Below are 18,024 nucleotides of genomic sequence, written 5' to 3'. Positions count from 1 at the left end.
CCGACATCCTGTTCTTAAATAAATCTATTTCACTCCAGTGACGCTGCCTTGCACTGCACAGAGCTGTTGCGTGCCGACGACTCTCTCAGGGCAAAAGAAATCATCCCATGCCAACTGTTTGTTGCATGTGGCTGACAAAAGAAACCTGTGTGCAATATGCTGCCGTGTTTCCACTTTTCTCTCTCTGAAATGCCAAAACATCAGTTAAAGTATCGCAATGCTAATGAAGTCGGTAACATTTCTGCACTCACTGAGCTGTAAATGAAATGACCCAATTGTACCTCACCCTCCATTATAGAAGGCATGACTCATGTATGATGACACGTGCAGCTAACAGCTCTGCATCTTTACTGTGACCCCATCCATTTAAAAGGCCCTGTGTTCTAAATTGGATCAATTTAATGTTACGTGCTGTAGAATGCTTTATGCATGGAAAAGACTGCCTGAGTGTTGACCCTCTTGCTGCATGAAGCTGATGAAGAGGATTGTGACCAGATAACGTAGTATAACTTACTAATATTTTATAATTTAAGAACTCAGCGTCATTTACTTTCTTGCTGAGAGTTACATGAGAAGATGGAAAACATCTATGATATATTTATCTGAATGTCTGAGTTATTAGTCTTCACTTCACTGCTTTGATTTTGGGACCCACTGCTCTAACTTCTTCCCTATTCATACTTTGCACTGCTAAAGAATCTCTAAAGCTTCATTTTATGCTACCTGCTCACGACCAAACAGACCAAAAAAGGTAGCAACCAGCTGCTAATCATAGTGGAGCATTTAAGAGCTAAAAAGCCAGACATTTAAAAGCTCATCGGAGACCAGGGATGAATATTGAACTTAAATCCACCCTGTGAATGAATGATGATGTTGATCCATATCTGACCGTATCTGTTTTCTCTTGGTTTAATTAATGCTACGTCCTGCTATTTTCAACCTTTGAAGCTGATCTATGTGTGAGTGTGTTAGTGTATGTGGTTGTGCTATCATCACTGCCTGATGTGTGAGTTAGACACACGCTTGTCTACGAAATGAGATGGACCGTCGTGCTTGTTTGTCATGATGTGGACAGCTGTGCACATCCATATTGCAGATATTACAGGCAGACCTTTTTTTAAAAATAGAAAGATGAAAATACTCTTGAAAGCTCTCCACTCCATAAAGCTTTTCTTTCCACTTTTTTCCATTACTTTCTCATCCTATTAAATCATGATCTCCCACTGTTTTTTTTCTGGAGTTCTCCATGTCTTCATGTCTTAAACATCACTTCTGTCTCTCTCATCTCTCTTTCTCTTTGTATGTCACCCGTCTTTTATCCCTCCCCCATCATTTCTCGTGTCTCTGTTCCTTCGATCTCGCCTCTCTTATCGTTCCACTCTTCATTAATTTACCTCCTTCTCTTCTATCTGCCCCACACTGCATTTTTCCTTTCCTTTTTCCTCTCCTCTGTATTGCTGTTCGCGTCGTCAATACTGTTTTCCTTCAGCTTGTTTTTTATACTTCAAGTCTTTCCAGTATACTTTGCTATCTATCTGTGTCTGTGTATCCCTCACAGTGAATCACTTAATGCCTAAATGGCTCAATCTGAGACCCCCGTCTGTAATTGAAGGCACACCGAGAGCCTTTTCAATCAGAAAGTCAAGCACGCCTGTGCAATCCAGAGTAAATTACAGTGGAAGGGAAGATAAGACTTCACACACACACAACACTAAGAAAAAAAACACACCAGGTCAACAGAGAAGAAACACAAATGGATGCCTGCATGTTGTATTTACATAGCTATATTTGCATAACTTATCTTCATAACTCTGACCAACAGGAATATCCAGCAGTAGTCTTGAAATGTATTAAAATAATCTTTGATTTTGCTCTTCTGGATTTTGAATATTTCTATAAATTCTAACAACTTCCTCATACAAGTCTAACATTCCTGTATAACAGGTTAGCGGGATAGCACTAAAAAACATAGACATGCATTCAAACTGTAACACCTGTGACATCACTCCTGCTCTTTTATTTATTTTTCAGCAGCTGCTGTGACATTATTTTAACATTTCACTGTGCGTCATTGAGATAGCTGACCTATTCTCTACACTGGCTGAGTTTTATCTGTAAATGTGCAGAATTACGTCAAACTGAAGTGAAGGAGTTTACTGATTGTACTGTTTACCCTAAGGACACTTATATCCATATAATATTGGAAAAAGAAGCTCTACAATAGGAAAATCAGTGAGTTAAACTCATGCACCTAATCTCCTTTTAGGTTTTTTTTTTATTTGAGCATACTCTCTTCCACAAACTGCAACTTGTATATAAATGGTAACCTATTTTTTATATTTGTTCAGACTGGTTGTTTTATATCTATATTTAATTTGTATGGAGCTGAAAGAATAAACTGCCTACAGGGTTGAAAGAATATTCAAACGAGCCACAATCACATCCTCATAACATACAAGAGAAAATGGCAAACAAATGGCAAACTACCATTAAAGGGGGGAGGGGATTGCTAAAATGTATATTTGAAGAATTTCTTAACACAATAACTAAACAAATAAATTCCTGGGATACTTTTCTGCAACATATAACTGGTTATGAAGCCAAAAAAAACCCCAGCATTTAAAGCAGATATTCACAAGTAATTCAGGGAGATGAGATGCTTCAAATTTGGAAAGTGTGTCAGTAACTGAAGTAACCTGCAGCTGAAGTGAGAGAGGGGGAAAAGAATTTTGCAGATGTCTCTGTTTTCTTTCATTGCCCTCCAATAGGTTTTAACACACATTCTCTACATGGAGCCTATCTGCACATTAACCCACAAAGAAAATAGGTACGAACACACTCAAACTGTGCTGTGATGCAGATGCAGATGTACGCACGATAAATCTGACTACCCAGAGAGTCTAAAATGGGATAGTTCATATTCAATAATTCATCATCCAGAACAGGAGCAGAAGAACAGCGAGAGGAAAATACAGAGATAGGCTGAAGTAGAAGTAGAGGATGGTTAACTAACTCTTATCTGTCTTCACTAAGACAGGAGTGGGAGATCATACTCGGCGAGAAGGTGGTCAGAAAATCCCACCACAAAATTTGAAAAATTGTTTTAGTCCATCTCTGAGTACTCTCTGACTTCACAACACCTAACATTCAGGCCTACACTCTGCTGAAGACGCCAGACTTAAAATTGTGATTCACAAAGATAGTTATCTGATAAAACTACTTTCCTAAAGTGGCTGAGTAGTATTGTTTTTAGAAAACTTGCACCAAATTCATTGCAAAGAAAGCCTATTGGGATGATCTCAGACTGAAAATGACAAAACAGGTTAGTATGATTCACTTTTTCAGAACACTTCTTCCCTTTTATCATTTTCTTTGCCATGTAAAGACATTTTTAAGCTCACACACATATACATGCAGTGCTTCGAGTCTTTCTGTAAAACTCTCTGATGTCTGAAGCTGCTTTGCATGATTGAGGAGGAGAGCCGGAGGAGACGAGCCTCTTCATCTGACTTCACATATTAGCTGCAACCACAGCGAGGAGATAAAGATGGAGAGACAGAGAGGAAGAGAGCTGTGAGCACAGTGACCTACATATTCTGTAGACCTCTATTCGCCAGTGCAGATTTAGTATCACATAGTTCCGTACAGCACCTGCAGGTCTCCTCACTGACCTTGGATCTGAAGTGTCAGATCTAAATGAGTGCAGTTGGGATGAGCAGGTCTTTAGTGTAATCTGATCACTGAAATCAAAGTACACTGTGGGAAACGGCAGCCAGCAGTGCTTAGCAGTGCTCGTTTGCTAAAAACTATCAAGCCTGCAGAATATGAAGAAGGATTTTTAAAACATTTATCAGCATTCCTGACTACAGACAACATTGATTTGCTTGGGTATGAGTCAAGACAGTATTGGGTGTAATGCATTACATTATAATGACTGGTTTTGCTTTCACACTACTGTAAACATTTTGCATTTTTAAGGAACACGTTACTGGACTTAATTCAGTAACTGCATTACATTGTTACTTGCTTTACAAAGGTTCTTCAGTTATCTGCACAGCAGGTGGATAACAAGCTTTTTTCTTTCTGTGCTATAGTCAGCTTTATTGTAGTAAAGCAACTATATCAGGAACAGCCACATTATGCTGCTAGCAGAACTTCAGTTCTTTGCAAGCCCCTGCAAAGACAGCATGTTAACACAAAACTAAACAGGAACACAGAGTGATGATGAAGCTGAGTGAAAGCCGACCACAGCTCAGCAGCCAGAAGTTCAACAGGTAACAAAAGCAGAGATAATCAGTCAGGCTTGGAACCTTCGTTTCTTCCTGCTCATGCTGCTAAAGTGGAATCACAGTGGAAGTCTCAATGTGCTGGTTTTCAGCGTTGTTTTGTGATGTCGGTTTTGTGTTCATACATAAAAACTAAAAGAAAGATCACATAAGTGAGATTTGTAACAAGGATTTGTGTCGGTGTATAGGACTGTAGGGTAAGGTTTTACGTTAAATGTTTTTCAGGTTATTTTATGTAGTAATGAGAAAATAAGGTAATGAGAAATGTAATTTTCTCCTGCAAGTAATTAAATAATGTACTGCATTACTTTTTAAGGAAAAATAGGATTTGAGTTTGAAGAGGAAACACTAAAATTGTGTGAAGCATGTGATTGTAATTTGTGAACCACCCTCACAAACTAGGGAAACTACGGAGCAGCGGTGCTAACATTAGCATCAGTATGCTAACATGGCTTCAATAATAATTTGCCTTGATTGCCATCTGAACAGTTTTGCAACTGGCATCAAACATAAAACAGAGCCAACACCCATGGAGATGATTATTTTACTAGGTGACTATTATAAAATCCAAATAAACTTGATGAATAAATTTGCCCTGTCTTAAAACATTACTTTATTCCACAGAGCCAGAATTAGCACTGAACATGTGTTCTAATCAACTGGACTGACTAAAACTGGACTGACTAAAATTGGACTAAAAATCCTTTAAAAAGTAGCACTCACACTACCCTATAGGGGGTCTCCGCCTTGCATTAATAAAGAACACTGCAGTGCCTGGAAAGGTGTGAATAGATGAAATGCAAGTGAGTAAGACAGATACTTTAGCAAAATGTGTGTGCGTTCATCCGTATTTTTGTGTGAAATTATGTTAATCTCATTATGTTATACAGAGCAAGTGTGTAACTACGGGGATCCTCAGAGGGTTAGAAATGTGAAACTGAGTAGAGGAAGTGGGTCAGGAGATCACAACAACACTAGCTTTCTTCCGTGGCGAATCGGCCCAAACATTTCTGAACTTTTCATTAGGCACATTTGACCGAGTACGAGGGAGGAGTAGTTGTGTGTAGTAGTGCATGTGTGCGTGTGTGTTTCTAAGTATGCAATTGTTGTGTGTGTGGACAAGGAGTGCTGCATCCCTGCAGCATGTTCTGTGCTCGCGTGAGCTCTCGCTGCAGCTTTCACGCTAGCTACTGAAATCCAGGTCACACAGCACACACAGTCCATAAATCATCGCAAACGTAACCTGAGTGTGCGTGCATGTGTGTGTGTGCTATATAAGTGTATGGCAAAGGTGCCCGGTGGAGGCAGAAAATGTAACATCCCCCACTAAAGAATATATACCGTATTTTCACAACCATAAGGCGCACTTAAAAGTCTTAGATTTTCTTCAAAAAGTGCGGCGCGCCCTATAGCGCAGTGCGCCCTGTGTGTTGTAAGGAGGACGTAGTAGAGAACACCATGAGAACGCTAAAGGGTGAAGTGTGTGCGTTGACTTTATTGCACATACCTGTATAAAAGAACAGGTATGTGCATTATGCAGGACATCGTTGTTTTAACAACCCTGAAAATGGCAAAGAGACACGCTTACGAAGCACAGTTTAAACTGAAGGCCATCAGCTACGCGGAGGAACATGGAAATCGAGCAGCGGCGAGAGAATTTAAGATTAATGAATCGATGGTTCGCAAGTGGAGGAAGCTGGAAAACAAGCTCCGGCAGGTCAAGAAGACGCAGCTGAGTTTCCGCGGACATAAGGCGATCATCGAGCAAAGAACGAGCGGGAGAAGCGTTTCGACGGTCACCATTCGGCTAAAAGCAGTTTCACTTTCACTTTTTATGAAACGGTGCCATTTTTCCATCCGGACCAGGACTACGGTAGCGCAGCAACTTCCAGCGGATTATAAGGAAAAGCTGGCCATCTTCCGCTCCTACTGCAGCAAACACATCGGCGACAAACACATCCAGCGATGGATGACCGATGGAGACCACAGTTTAACCAAGAGTGGAAACCAGCGCCGGGCGAGTTACGCCACAATTTGCCAATGGATTGTAGATGCTTGGGCTAACATGTCTGCTGGCACTGTTGTTCGAGCTTTCGCAAAAGCCGGCATCATTTCCGAGGAGCCGCACGGCACGGAAAGTGACTCTGACAGTGAAGAAAGTGAACCTGGCATGTTTGATGAAGATTTAGCGCAGCTGTTCAATTCCGACACAGAGGATGAGGACTTCGATGGGTTTGATTGATGATAAAAATGTGAGTACCTGTCACGGCTGCCGAGGCGAGCCGTGTGGATATAGAAGGAGGACCCAAGATGCAGGCAGTGGATGAGATACCGGTGGTTTATTTACAGAGGTGTAGTGGCAAACAAACAGTGGGGCATAACAAACAACTAAAGACACCTAAACTGGGAGAACTAAAATAACAGACCTGGGAGCATATGACAACGGATGATGAATAGCAGAGAGACGCAGACGAGGAACAGGACACCGTGGAACACAGGGTAACAGACTGACACAGAGTTACACAGACTGACACGGAGGAACACAGAACTTAAACAATCATCATCTAGAAAATGATAACAAACCAAAAGCGCTGGGTCACCGACCCAGGACCATGACAGTACCCCCCCCTCAAGGGCTGGCTCCAGACAGCCCAGCAGAAACACAAAAACGGACCAAAACCAAAAAAGAAAAAAAGAAAAAAAAAAAAACACCCGACCAGGGTGGGCGGAGGGGGCCCAGGACGGAGGGACAGAGTCCAAAAGGCCCAGATGGTCAAGTTCAGGAGGCCGACCATGCGAACGGCAGCGGGGCCGGTCCCGATGCCGGCCACGCAGTAGGTAGCGGCGTGGAAACAGTTCTGGGGGCCGACCGTGCGGACGGCAACAGCGGCGTGGAAACAGTTCTGGGGGCCGACCGTGCGGACGGCAACAGCGGCGTGGAAACAAGTCCGGAGGCCGGCCACGTGGAAGGCAGTGGCGGCGTTCAGGAGGGCGTCCACGGCGGCGGAGATGCCCAACAGGCGGCCAGGCAGATGACCGACGATGTGGAGGTGGTAGTAGGGGACCTGAAGGCTGCGTGGCCCCTGCAGCCCCAGGTGAAGCGGAGGCTGGACCAGACGATGAAGACGCAGAGGCTGGACCAGACGATGAAGACGCAGAGGCTGGACCAGACGATGAGGACGCAGAGGCTGGACCAGACGATGAGGACGCAGGACCAGACGATGAAGACGCAGAGGCTGGACCAGACGATGAGGACGCAGAGGCTGGACCAGGCAAAGCAGCTGATGAGGATGCTGAAGCTGGACCAGGCAAAGCAGCTGATGAGGATGCTGAAGCTGGACCAGGCAAAGCAGCTGATGAGGATGCTGAAGCTGGACCAGGCAAGGCTGCTGATGAGGATGCTGAAGCTGGACCAGGCAAGGCTGCTGATGAGGATGCTGAAGCTGGACCAGGCAAAGCAGCTGATGAGGATGCTGAAGCTGGACCAGGCAAAGCAGCTGATGAGGAAGCTGAAGAGGAGGCCACTGCAGGTGATGCGGAGGCTGGACCAGGCGAGGATGAAGACACGGAGGCTGGACCAGGCGAGGATGAAGCAGTGGCTGGACCAGGCGAGGATGATGCAGCAGAGGCCGGGCCAGGCAACGGCGTGGGGGATGCAGACGGAGGCGCTGCAGCAGGTGGCGGCATGGATGAAACTGCTGCTGCAAGCGTGGATGAGGCTGCTGGTGGAGCAGCTGGTGGTTGGACGGGCTCCTCGGGCCCCCCAGCTGACGAGGAAGAAGGCTGGACGGGCTCCTCGGGCCCCCCAGCAAAAACAGTCTCAGAACCAGTGGGCACTGGAGCCCCTGGCACACACAGAACAGAACCAGCAGGTGCGGAGACCTCTGGCAAGAACACAACAGAACCAGCAGGCACACGGGCCTCTGGCAGGAACGCAACAGGACCAGCAGGCACACGGGCCTCTGGCAGGGACAGAACAGGACCAGCAGGCACACGGGCCTCTGGCAAACACATAGCGGCCTGCAGCTGCGCAGAGCATTGACCCTGCTCAGGCAGCGACAGCTCTGTGCAGTCCTCAGCTGGCTTCTTAAACTCCAGGGGTCCAGAGTCTAATGGGGGCTGAAACCCAGCCTCTGGGGAGGCCCTGGAGTGCATCTCAGTCTCAGAACTGGCCAGCCTTTGAGGAATGTTGACATTGTTCTTGGGTTTGTCTCTCTGCTTAGAGTACGGAGTTGTTGAACTGTCCGTTATGGGTTGGACTGACATGGCTTGCTGTACAGGAGGAGTAGGTGAAGGTGATGGCTGAACAGGTAGTGGAGCAACCGACACAGGATGCAGGGCTGGTGACTGCTGAACTGAGGATAAAGCTAATGATTCTTCTGCTAACCGGGCTATTGACTGGGCCATGGATTGTAACAGGGTTTGTAATAAGTCTGGCTGTGACTGTAATTGAGCTATGGATTGTGAGGCTGAATGTGGCGGAGGTGGCGACTGGGCTTCTGGCCGGGCGGCTAACTGAGCTTCTGGCCGGGCGGCTAACTGAGCTTCTGGCCGGGCGGCTAACTGAGCTTCTGGCGATAAACAGTTTTTGTCCAGTGCCGTACAGAACATCACCCCTGAGTAAACGGTCCCACAGTTCAGACCAACAATACTGTCCTGTCCACTCACCACAGCTGGCTGCTCGGAAATCCCCAGGTCCGACTGTGGCGAGGAGCGTCGGCAGCGTGAGCGCCGTTTCCCCCTCGAAGGCTGGGTTGACGGGCCGGGCAGAACATCCTCTGTCGGACTGGGCAGTGAAGCATGAGCTGCAGGGTGGGTGGTAGCAGCCGGGGGGTGAAGACGGAGTCCATTCAGAATGAAATTCTGTGCAAGCGGGTGAAGTGAGCTGAGCAGCCAGGGGAGACCAGAAACCAAGCGCTGTAGCCGATTAGCCACGGCTTGGCGAAATTCTCTCCCCTCGTGCTCCAGCCACGCGTTGATTAATTTGTCCACGGAGTAAACAATGTCCTCCCGGAGCTCCTTGGGCGGGTTGAATGCTGCTGGGTCCATAGTGGCCGGTTCGTACTGTCACGGCTGCCGAGGCGAGCCGTGTGGATATAGAAGGAGGACCCAAGATGCAGGCAGTGGATGAGATACCGGTGGTTTATTTACAGAGGTGTAGTGGCAAACAAACAGTGGGGCATAACAAACAACTAAAGACACCTAAACTGGGAGAACTAAAATAACAGACCTGGGAGCATATGACAACGGATGATGAATAGCAGAGAGACGCAGACGAGGAACAGGACACCGTGGAACACAGGGTAACAGACTGACACAGAGTTACACAGACTGACACGGAGGAACACAGAACTTAAACAATCATCATCTAGAAAATGATAACAAACCAAAAGCGCTGGGTCACCGACCCAGGACCATGACAGTACCAAACTTTGTTTTGCTCCTGCTTTATTTTTAAATACGCACACTTGTATGCTTGTGTGTTGTTGATGATGACGATTACTGGTAATAAAAATGTGAGTAAGGTACCGAACTCAGGTTTGCTCCCGCTTTATTTTTAAATACGCATACGGTACTTGTATGCGCCCTATGATCCAGTGCGCCTTATGTGTGTGTTAAATACAGTAATGGCACACATAACTGAGACTGCGCCTTTTAGCACAGTGCGTCTTATGGTCGTGAAAATACGGTAGGTAGGAGCCCTTTAATCATATCAAACACAAACTAACAGGATATTCAGAATGCCAATGGGAGCTCTTTGAAATCAATTGCAACTAGTTAAAGTGCTCTATTTGCTGTATGTTTTATCTACCCATTTTTTAAATTACCCAGTTTCCCCAAAGGTTCATTCATTTTTTGCCTTATGTAGCCTAACGTTATCAAGTTCTCTACCAAGAAAACTATTCAGACTTAAAGGAAAAGGTGGATGTTTTTATCAGTGCATTTGGATTGGCTTAGCTCTAACCCTCAGTCATGGTCATAAGTTTGTCATGAGGTGAGAGATGGGATGATACTGCAAATTCAAGAAACTCAAATGAGTTTTCAGGAATAGTTCTCCAGTCTTCTTGAAGGACTATTCAAAGCCCTTTTAATGTTAAAATGACTGATTCGTATACTCCCGGTGTGCTCAACACATTCACCCAATCACACCAGCACTGTCTTCTAAGTTTCTTGGTGCTAGCTAACAATTCCTAATTGATACACATTCATACTCCAATGAACGCATCAGAGAGCAATTTGGGGTTAGTATCTTGCCCGAGGATACTTGGCATGCAGACTGGAGGAGCCAGGGATTGAACCACCAACCTTGCAATGAGTAGATGACCTGCTCTACTGCCTGAGCTACAGCCATCCCGCCTTTCATTCTGTTTTCTTTCAAGATGATCCGAGACTCCTTCAATAATTTTGAGGCAAAGGTTCAGGGGAGGCCAAACCATGACTAATATTGCTTCAAGTTTTTTGTCCCTTTTGGAACCACATTGGTGGAGTTAAAACACTATTTTATGTGTTTTAAACTGTGTTGTCTTTGGTCTACATAGATTCAACTAAAGAAATAAGAACAAATGATTTGTTTTGTGACAGGCTGCTAATAACAAAGTGCTCAAATATACGGTTTAAAACTGGAGAACTATTGCTCTAGACCACTCTACAAATTTACAACAGTCTGGCTCTTTGAAATTGGAATAAACGGTTATTTGGACCAATAATAGTGCTTTACCAATCCAGATTCACTCACATAAACATTGATACAGCACCTTAAATGTCTCAAATTCACGCTGTCGCCAATTTAGAATCACCTGACCTGCATGTCTTTAGACTGTGGGAGGAAGCTCACACAGCCACAGGAAGAATGTGTAAACTCTTCGAGCTGTGATGAAAGTGCTATCTCCTGCTGCCGGTGTTTCTAATCACCACAGTTACATGAGGAGTCGGTTTATTGAGATGAACAGCTGAAGGCGCTGTTCCATTAAGTAACTGCAGAAAAATAACACACAACAAGATGATGTAATTAAAGACTGCAAAAGTGTGAACAAACAATAATAACCCTCAAGGTTGTTTCATGTATTCCTCTGAGAAAGTGAGAAAGGTTGTGGTTTTCTCAAATCAATATAATGCCAATACGTGGAGAGAAGGCTTCAGTGAGTGCTCGCATTAAACACTTCATGTCGACCTACATCAGAGTTATTTGAGCCCTTTGAGTTTACTGCATTAGGAGATTTTTATAGCTATTATGTCTTCAGCTTAGTGTACGGCTGTAGTTTGTTTTCGTGGGGTTTCTAGCTTTCATAACAGTTGAAAAGACCTAGTGTTGCTATAGTTTTTACACCAAAGAGCATTGAGAAGTGCCACTGACCATATACAGCAGGGGGCCCCAACTCCAGGCCTTGAGGGTGAGATCTAAAAACTGCAGGACGCCGGCCCTCGAAGCCTGGAGTTGGGGACCCCTGATATACAGGAACATAAGTAGTGGGCCACACCCTTTAATCTTTATATTCAGAGATCCTCCATGATCAACTCTAAGCTGTGTTATTGCAGAATGGAAGCATTAAGGAACCACAGGCAGACCACATAAAGTTTACAGTGCATAAAGTCCATCAATTGTCTGTTGACTTCCAAACCTCCTCAGGCATTAATATCAGCACAAAAACTGTGCTCCATAAGCTTCATGGCATCAGTTTCCATGGCTTAGCTGCTCCTGTAGGTGTAATGTGTAGGTGGTCCAATATTTTTATACATATAGTGTAAAGATAAACCCTAACTCACCTGTAGGCTTCTTTATACTGTAGGCTCACATGTGGAGGGGGGTTGTGTTCCATGCCACTAACTAAACTAACAAGTGTTTCATTGTTAAAGCGTAACTTGATGGCATGTATAACATAGCAAAAAAATCATAAACCTGCAAACTGCTGCAATTTTCTTTACTTTCAAAACAAGGTTAGGATTCACTGTGCTCTGCAGTCATTCAAATCAAACATTTATTTCTGAGCAGGAGAACACGGTGCAGAGCTGTGGGAATGAATGAATAGGGACCGTGGGACTGTTTTCATGGGTCAGATCCTGTTGTTGTGGGGTATAACCCCACCATCCTGCTGATTCTCCATCAAATATTCATCACCTCCTGCAGAGTCAACATTTAAACACCATCATCTAGCAGAGAAGGGGGGCAGAGAGATGGATGGGGCTTTAGGGAGGTTAAGGACATTCATAATCCAGAGCAAAGAGAATGCCTGCTCCTATAACTGGTCCTCTATTTTGGGAAATCCCTGTCTGTCTCTCCTGGGCCACTGAACAGAAACACTGAAGTAGTTGGATCAGAAGTGGAACAACTTCAAAAGCGTGAATTCATTGTACATCTTTACTGTACATCTACTGTGTTCTTGTAGGGCTGGAAAAGGAGGATTAAGACTCTTGATTTTGGAAGGAATAAACAAATCTATTATTACCTCCATCTTTAAATGGAGAGCAATTGGAGAGCATGCGTGTGTGTGTGTGTGTGTGTGTGTGTGTGTGTGTGTGTGTGTGTGTGTGTGTGTGTGTGTGTGTAAACATATTAAATCCAAACAGCAATGTGTGCTTGTCCTTGATCTAACACAGATTAGATGAGCGCAGACACACACACGAACACACATTTATGATGAGATTTAAACATTCAATTCAATTCCCTTCGGTGATCCGAAGGGCCAGCTCTGTTCTAGGATGCCCTCTGGACCCAGTGGAGGTGGTGAGTGACAGGAGAATGGCGGCTAAGCTGTCATCCCTGTTGGACAACGTCTCCCACCCCATGCAGCAGACTGTGACAGCACTGAGCAGCTCCTTCAGTGGGAGACTGCGGCACCCACGGTGTGGGACGGAGAGATTTCGCAGGTCTTTCCTCCCCACTGCTGTCAGACTCCACAACAAAGACTTTAACTGAACAAACACACACATCCACACATGTGCAATAACACTAAGTGCAATAATCTTTTCTGGCATCGTTGTATTTTTACTCAGTTGTATATAGCATTCGTATTCTATTTTTATCTTATTGTATATTTTTATTCTATTTTATTCTACTGTATATAGTATATTATTTTATTCTATTCTGTACAGCTGTGTACTGTATTTATTCTTATTGTATTCTAATTTTTGCGTCATAACTTTTGCACTGTCCACTTCCTGCTGTGACAAAACAAATTTCCCACGTGTGGGACTAATAAAGGTTATCTTATCTTATCTTATCTTATCTTATTTTGGCAGTGTGCGTGGCATCAAAAGGTTGAGGTTGTTTTTTTTGTTTTGTTTTGTTTTGTTTTTTTAGATCAGCCGCAGGCAACCCCATCCTTACATCTGACCGTTTTCATCTACACTCCCATAATGCCTTCTATCTATTCTGGCTTTCCTCTGATAGCAGAATGTGTGTCAGCGATCCAGAGATGAATTTTGAATATGTATGAGGAGGAGAAGGCGGAGGAAGAGGAGGAGGAAGAAACTGGGGCAGGGAAAGTGGAACATCATGACCAGGAGTTTGCATTGATCAGCACAGGAGAAGATGTACCTACACAGCTGCTTCACCTTCACATCAATGATGAGCGGTGTAATGCATGGTTGTATATGGAGGGTCCTAATCAGACTTTTGCTCACTCATCACAGTGTTGAAGACAAAAGAGATCAGAAAGACGGTCGTGCAAAGTGTGCATTTCATACCTCCCCATAATCTGTTGTGACCACAAGGGTTCCATCTCCACAGGAGTTGACGGTGGCTGGGAGCAGCTGCTCCTTCTCCCTGACCCAAACGCGGGCACCCTGTAACAAGCACACAAATCACATATGTTAAGCAGCCAATAACTGCAACCCTAAACAGGTGAGATTTGAAATAATTCATCTTTTTAGCTACTTTGGTCAGCTCCCTTATTCACAAGGGGTCACCACAGCTGCATGATTGATTTGGCAGATTTTTCCAGCAGATGCCCTTCTTGATGCAACCTCAAAAGGATTTATATCTCCTCTTGCATCTTGGAATCAAACTGGAAATCTTTCACTTGTTAGGAAAATATGTAACCGCTAAATCTTGTTGCCAGGCTAAAATTCATCTAGATAAACTGTATTGATGTAAGCTGTGGATAATTATTTATGCTTTGAGTGACTTCAAAGCATAGTTTGGCTTTGCTCAGATATAAAGTATGTACATTTTGTTTTAAAGCTAGTTTTTCAAGCTAGAATTAGTATCCCATCCAATTAGTATCCACACCTAATTTCTAACATGGTGAAGCAGGAGCGCTTGCAGTTGGTGTCTTTATCTTTTTGTGCAAGGAGTTTATTCATGTTCAGAGGAAGTGTACTATTCCTAAATATTTCTAAACAGACAAAGCCCTCCTTCACACAGTCACTGACCTCTGACCTGAAACCATAAACAGAAGGACAGTGCAACAGAGGACAGATGAGTCAATGGAGCGACTGAAGCGCTGGAAAAACAGGAGGCACACCATACGTCCACTTGTACAGTTTAGCTTAAACTGAATCGCTTGTGAGTTTACCCAAGCACTGCCTCTAAAACAGGTCCAAGAAGTGGTGTCAAATGTAATCAAAACAATACTTGAATAAAAAACGTTGCTTATTTTATTAACGACTATAACTCCAACCACGGGGCGCCTGCTGGAGGCTGGTGTCGTGTTACTACAGTATAAAATATATCCTCAGACAAGAAGCTATTAATGAAAAACACTTTACATCAATAAATACTTAAAATGTGCTTACAGCTGAATACGACTACTATTCTCTGCACTCTGTTAACTGTTTGAATTCAAAACAGAGGAAGTTAAAATAAAAGGTTACACTGTCAACAGAGAAAACACACAGTACTGTAGTTTGTTAACGACAAAATCTCACTAGAGAGCTGAATTTTGTGCACTGAAATTAATTTAAACTATTTCTTTCTACATTGTGCTCTCACATGTGGAATGTGTGAAATGGGTTTTTTTTTTTTCACTTTTTCTGACAAATTAGTCATAATGATGGTGATGTTTGTGGGTGTTTGAATCACATTCACTGCACTCTTGTTGATGAGTCCACCTTTTAAGTGATGGTGTTATCCATAATGTATGAATTTTCTTGTAGTTAGAGCAAAGTTTCGTGGCATAAGTGCTCCAGTCTAAATCCTAAGCAGAGGCGTGAGTCCTAAAAGGCTCGGTGGACCAGCAGATGTGTGCATATGAATGGCGTGAGCAGCAGAAGACAAATGGAAAAGAATTGTTTTAGCAACAGATGGTGCCACAGCCCCAAGCATCCCCTGACAACCTTTATCACTTTCTGTTTCCTCTTCCCTCTCTCCCACTCTCTCTTTTTGGGTTCTTTCAATCCCTCAGTGCCACACATACGCACACGGATAATAACAGAAACCCAGTCATGCCTCAGGCTATGAAGCTAACCAGGCAGAAACCAGTCATACACCAATACAGTGTGTTACTTATGCACACAAATGGGTTGCTTAAGGTGAGGCTTAGGGGATAAAATGACTGAATCCATCTGAAAACAGACTTTAAGGCTGTTGGCTTTTGCAAAACATAAACCCATCTATAGTTGATCTTCTGCACTAGTCTGCAAAAAGGTTTCCTTCACTGTTCTTTGCACAGCAACTCTCTCTATATTTTTTATTTTATTTTATTTTTTATTTAACCTTTATTTAACCAGGAATGTCCCGTTGAGATCAAAGACCTCTTTTTCAAGGGAGTCCTGGCCAAGAGGCAGCACATTTCAAGACAAATACATACGAACAAACAAAGTTAAAATTACACAAAACAATTACACATTATTGAGGCAGCCTGTAGGCCTTTGAGTTTAGTTTTAAAAACATTTAAAGACAACAATTCAGTTAGTTTCCAGTCTTTCTGTAACATGTTCCATGAAAAAGGCGCAGAGTGGACAAAGGCTTTCTTACCCAGCTCTGTGCGGACAAGGGGAACAGACAACAGCAGCTGATCATTTGAGCGCAAGGAGTAAGAACCACTATTTGTCCTTGTGACCAAAGTACAAATATAAGGAGGCAGCAATCCAAGCATAGCTTTGTAAATAAAAGTGTACCAATGCCCCTGTCTTCTAATGGCCAAAGAAGGCCATTTTACTCTTAAGTACAAATCACAGTGATGGGTCAGGTATTTACAATTGGTAATAAACCTCAAGGAAGCATGATACATCGTGTCCAACATTAGAAGACATGAAGAAGAAGCGTTCATATACAGAATGTCACCATAATCTAACACAGATAAAAAGGTTGCAGTGACAAGACGTTTTTTTACTGCAAAAGAAAAGCACTGTTTATTACGGAAGAAAAAACGAAGTTTAAGTCTCAGTTTCTTTACTAGTCTCTCTATATGTGGTTTAAAGGTGAAGGAGTCATCAATCCAGACACCAAGGTATTTATATTCATGAACTATCTCTATGACATTTCCTTCAAGGGTGGACACCACTGGAATAGGCTCCGGGACCTTCTTTGACTTGGAAAACAACATTAGCTTAGTCTTGTCAGCATTGAGAACTAATTTTAGCTGAATAAGTGAATGCTGGAAAGCAACAAAGGCTTTCTGTAAAGTTTCAATGGCCTGAGCAAGAGATGATCCATAACAGTAAATAACTGTGTCGTCAGCATAAAAATGCAAATTTGTGTCTGAGACATTTTGACCCAAGTCATTGATATATAAAAGGAACAGAAGGGGACCCAAAACTGAGCCCTGTGGCACCCCCTTGTGGACAGCAACAAATTTAGAACAAAGACCTTCAAGTTTAATGCACTGGGTTCTATTTTTCAGATAATTTGAGAACCACGCTAATGCATGTTCTGACAATCCAAGGCTGAGCAGTCTGTTTTTTAGGACTGCATGATCAACAGTGTCAAAAGCTTTTGAGAGGTCAATAAAGAGTGACGCACAGTACAATTTCTTATCAAGTGCCACAATAATATCATTTTATCACTTTCATAGTGGCAGTGTTAGTACTGTGTTTTTTCCTGAAGCCTGACTGAAATTTGGAGACAATATCATTAGAGTACAAAAACTCTTTCAACTGGTCACAAACTAGAGATTCCAGGATTTTGGATAAAACACACAAATTTGATATTGGCCTATAATTAGTCAACACCGATGGATCACCTCCTTTCAATAAAGGCAAAACGAAAGCTGATTTCCAAACCGCTGGAATTTCTTTGGTTTTAATTGAAAAATTAAATAGAATTGAGAGTGGTTCTGCAATAAAATCAGCTGCCAACTTCAAAAAATAAGGTTCCATCAAGTCTGGACCAGGAGGTTTTCTGTGATCCAAAGCCTTTAAAGCTTTATGCACTTCATAAACACTAAAAGGTACAAAGTTAAAACGGTCTCCAGAAAACATAGAGAGTTCTGGGCAAGTATTTGTTAAAAAAGTTTCTGCAGAAGCAAACAAGGAACCCACTGATAGAAAGTGTTCATTAAAACAATTCAAAATTTCAGTTTTATCATTAATTGAGACTGAATCTTTTACAACAGATTTAGGAAAGGTTTGAGTCATTTTATTGGCGGAAAAAGACTTGATTACTTTCCAAAATTTCTGTGGATCATTGAGGTTCTCAGTGGTGACAGACAAAAAGTATTCAGATTTGGCCTTTTTAATAAGAGAAGTACATTTATTTCTAAGCTGTTTGAAAACAGACCAATCAGTGGAAGTATCTGTTTGTCTCGCCTTGTCCCATGCTCTATTACGCTTGTGTATGCTATCTGCGAGTGTCTGCGAA

At 43.1% G+C, this 18,024-nt stretch overlaps 1 protein-coding gene across 1 annotated transcript in view; it reads right to left on the bottom strand.

Moving 5' to 3' along the window:
* myo10l1 (myosin X, like 1) overlaps nt 1-17,722 on the bottom strand; it is a 38,270-nt gene extending 20,548 nt beyond the window's left edge. Inside the window, exons 1-2 of the mRNA XM_085379153.1 lie at nt 17,702-17,722; nt 13,971-14,069 (exon numbers count right to left, since the gene is read on the bottom strand). Coding sequence (XP_085235279.1) covers nt 13,971-14,069; nt 17,702-17,722 — 120 coding nt within the window. The remainder of the gene's footprint in view (nt 1-13,970; nt 14,070-17,701) is intronic.
* Nucleotides 17,723-18,024: the final 302 nt, after the last annotated feature.

This window comes from Diplotaxodon limnothrissa, linkage group LG19, assembly GCF_057381915.1.
Source record: "Diplotaxodon limnothrissa isolate DT_005_m linkage group LG19, D_limnothrissa_male_GT1.1, whole genome shotgun sequence".
Taxonomy (NCBI): Eukaryota; Metazoa; Chordata; class Actinopteri; order Cichliformes; family Cichlidae; genus Diplotaxodon; species Diplotaxodon limnothrissa.
The sequence above is the reverse complement of the archived record's forward strand: the minus strand, read 5'-3'. Positions and strand labels throughout refer to the sequence as shown.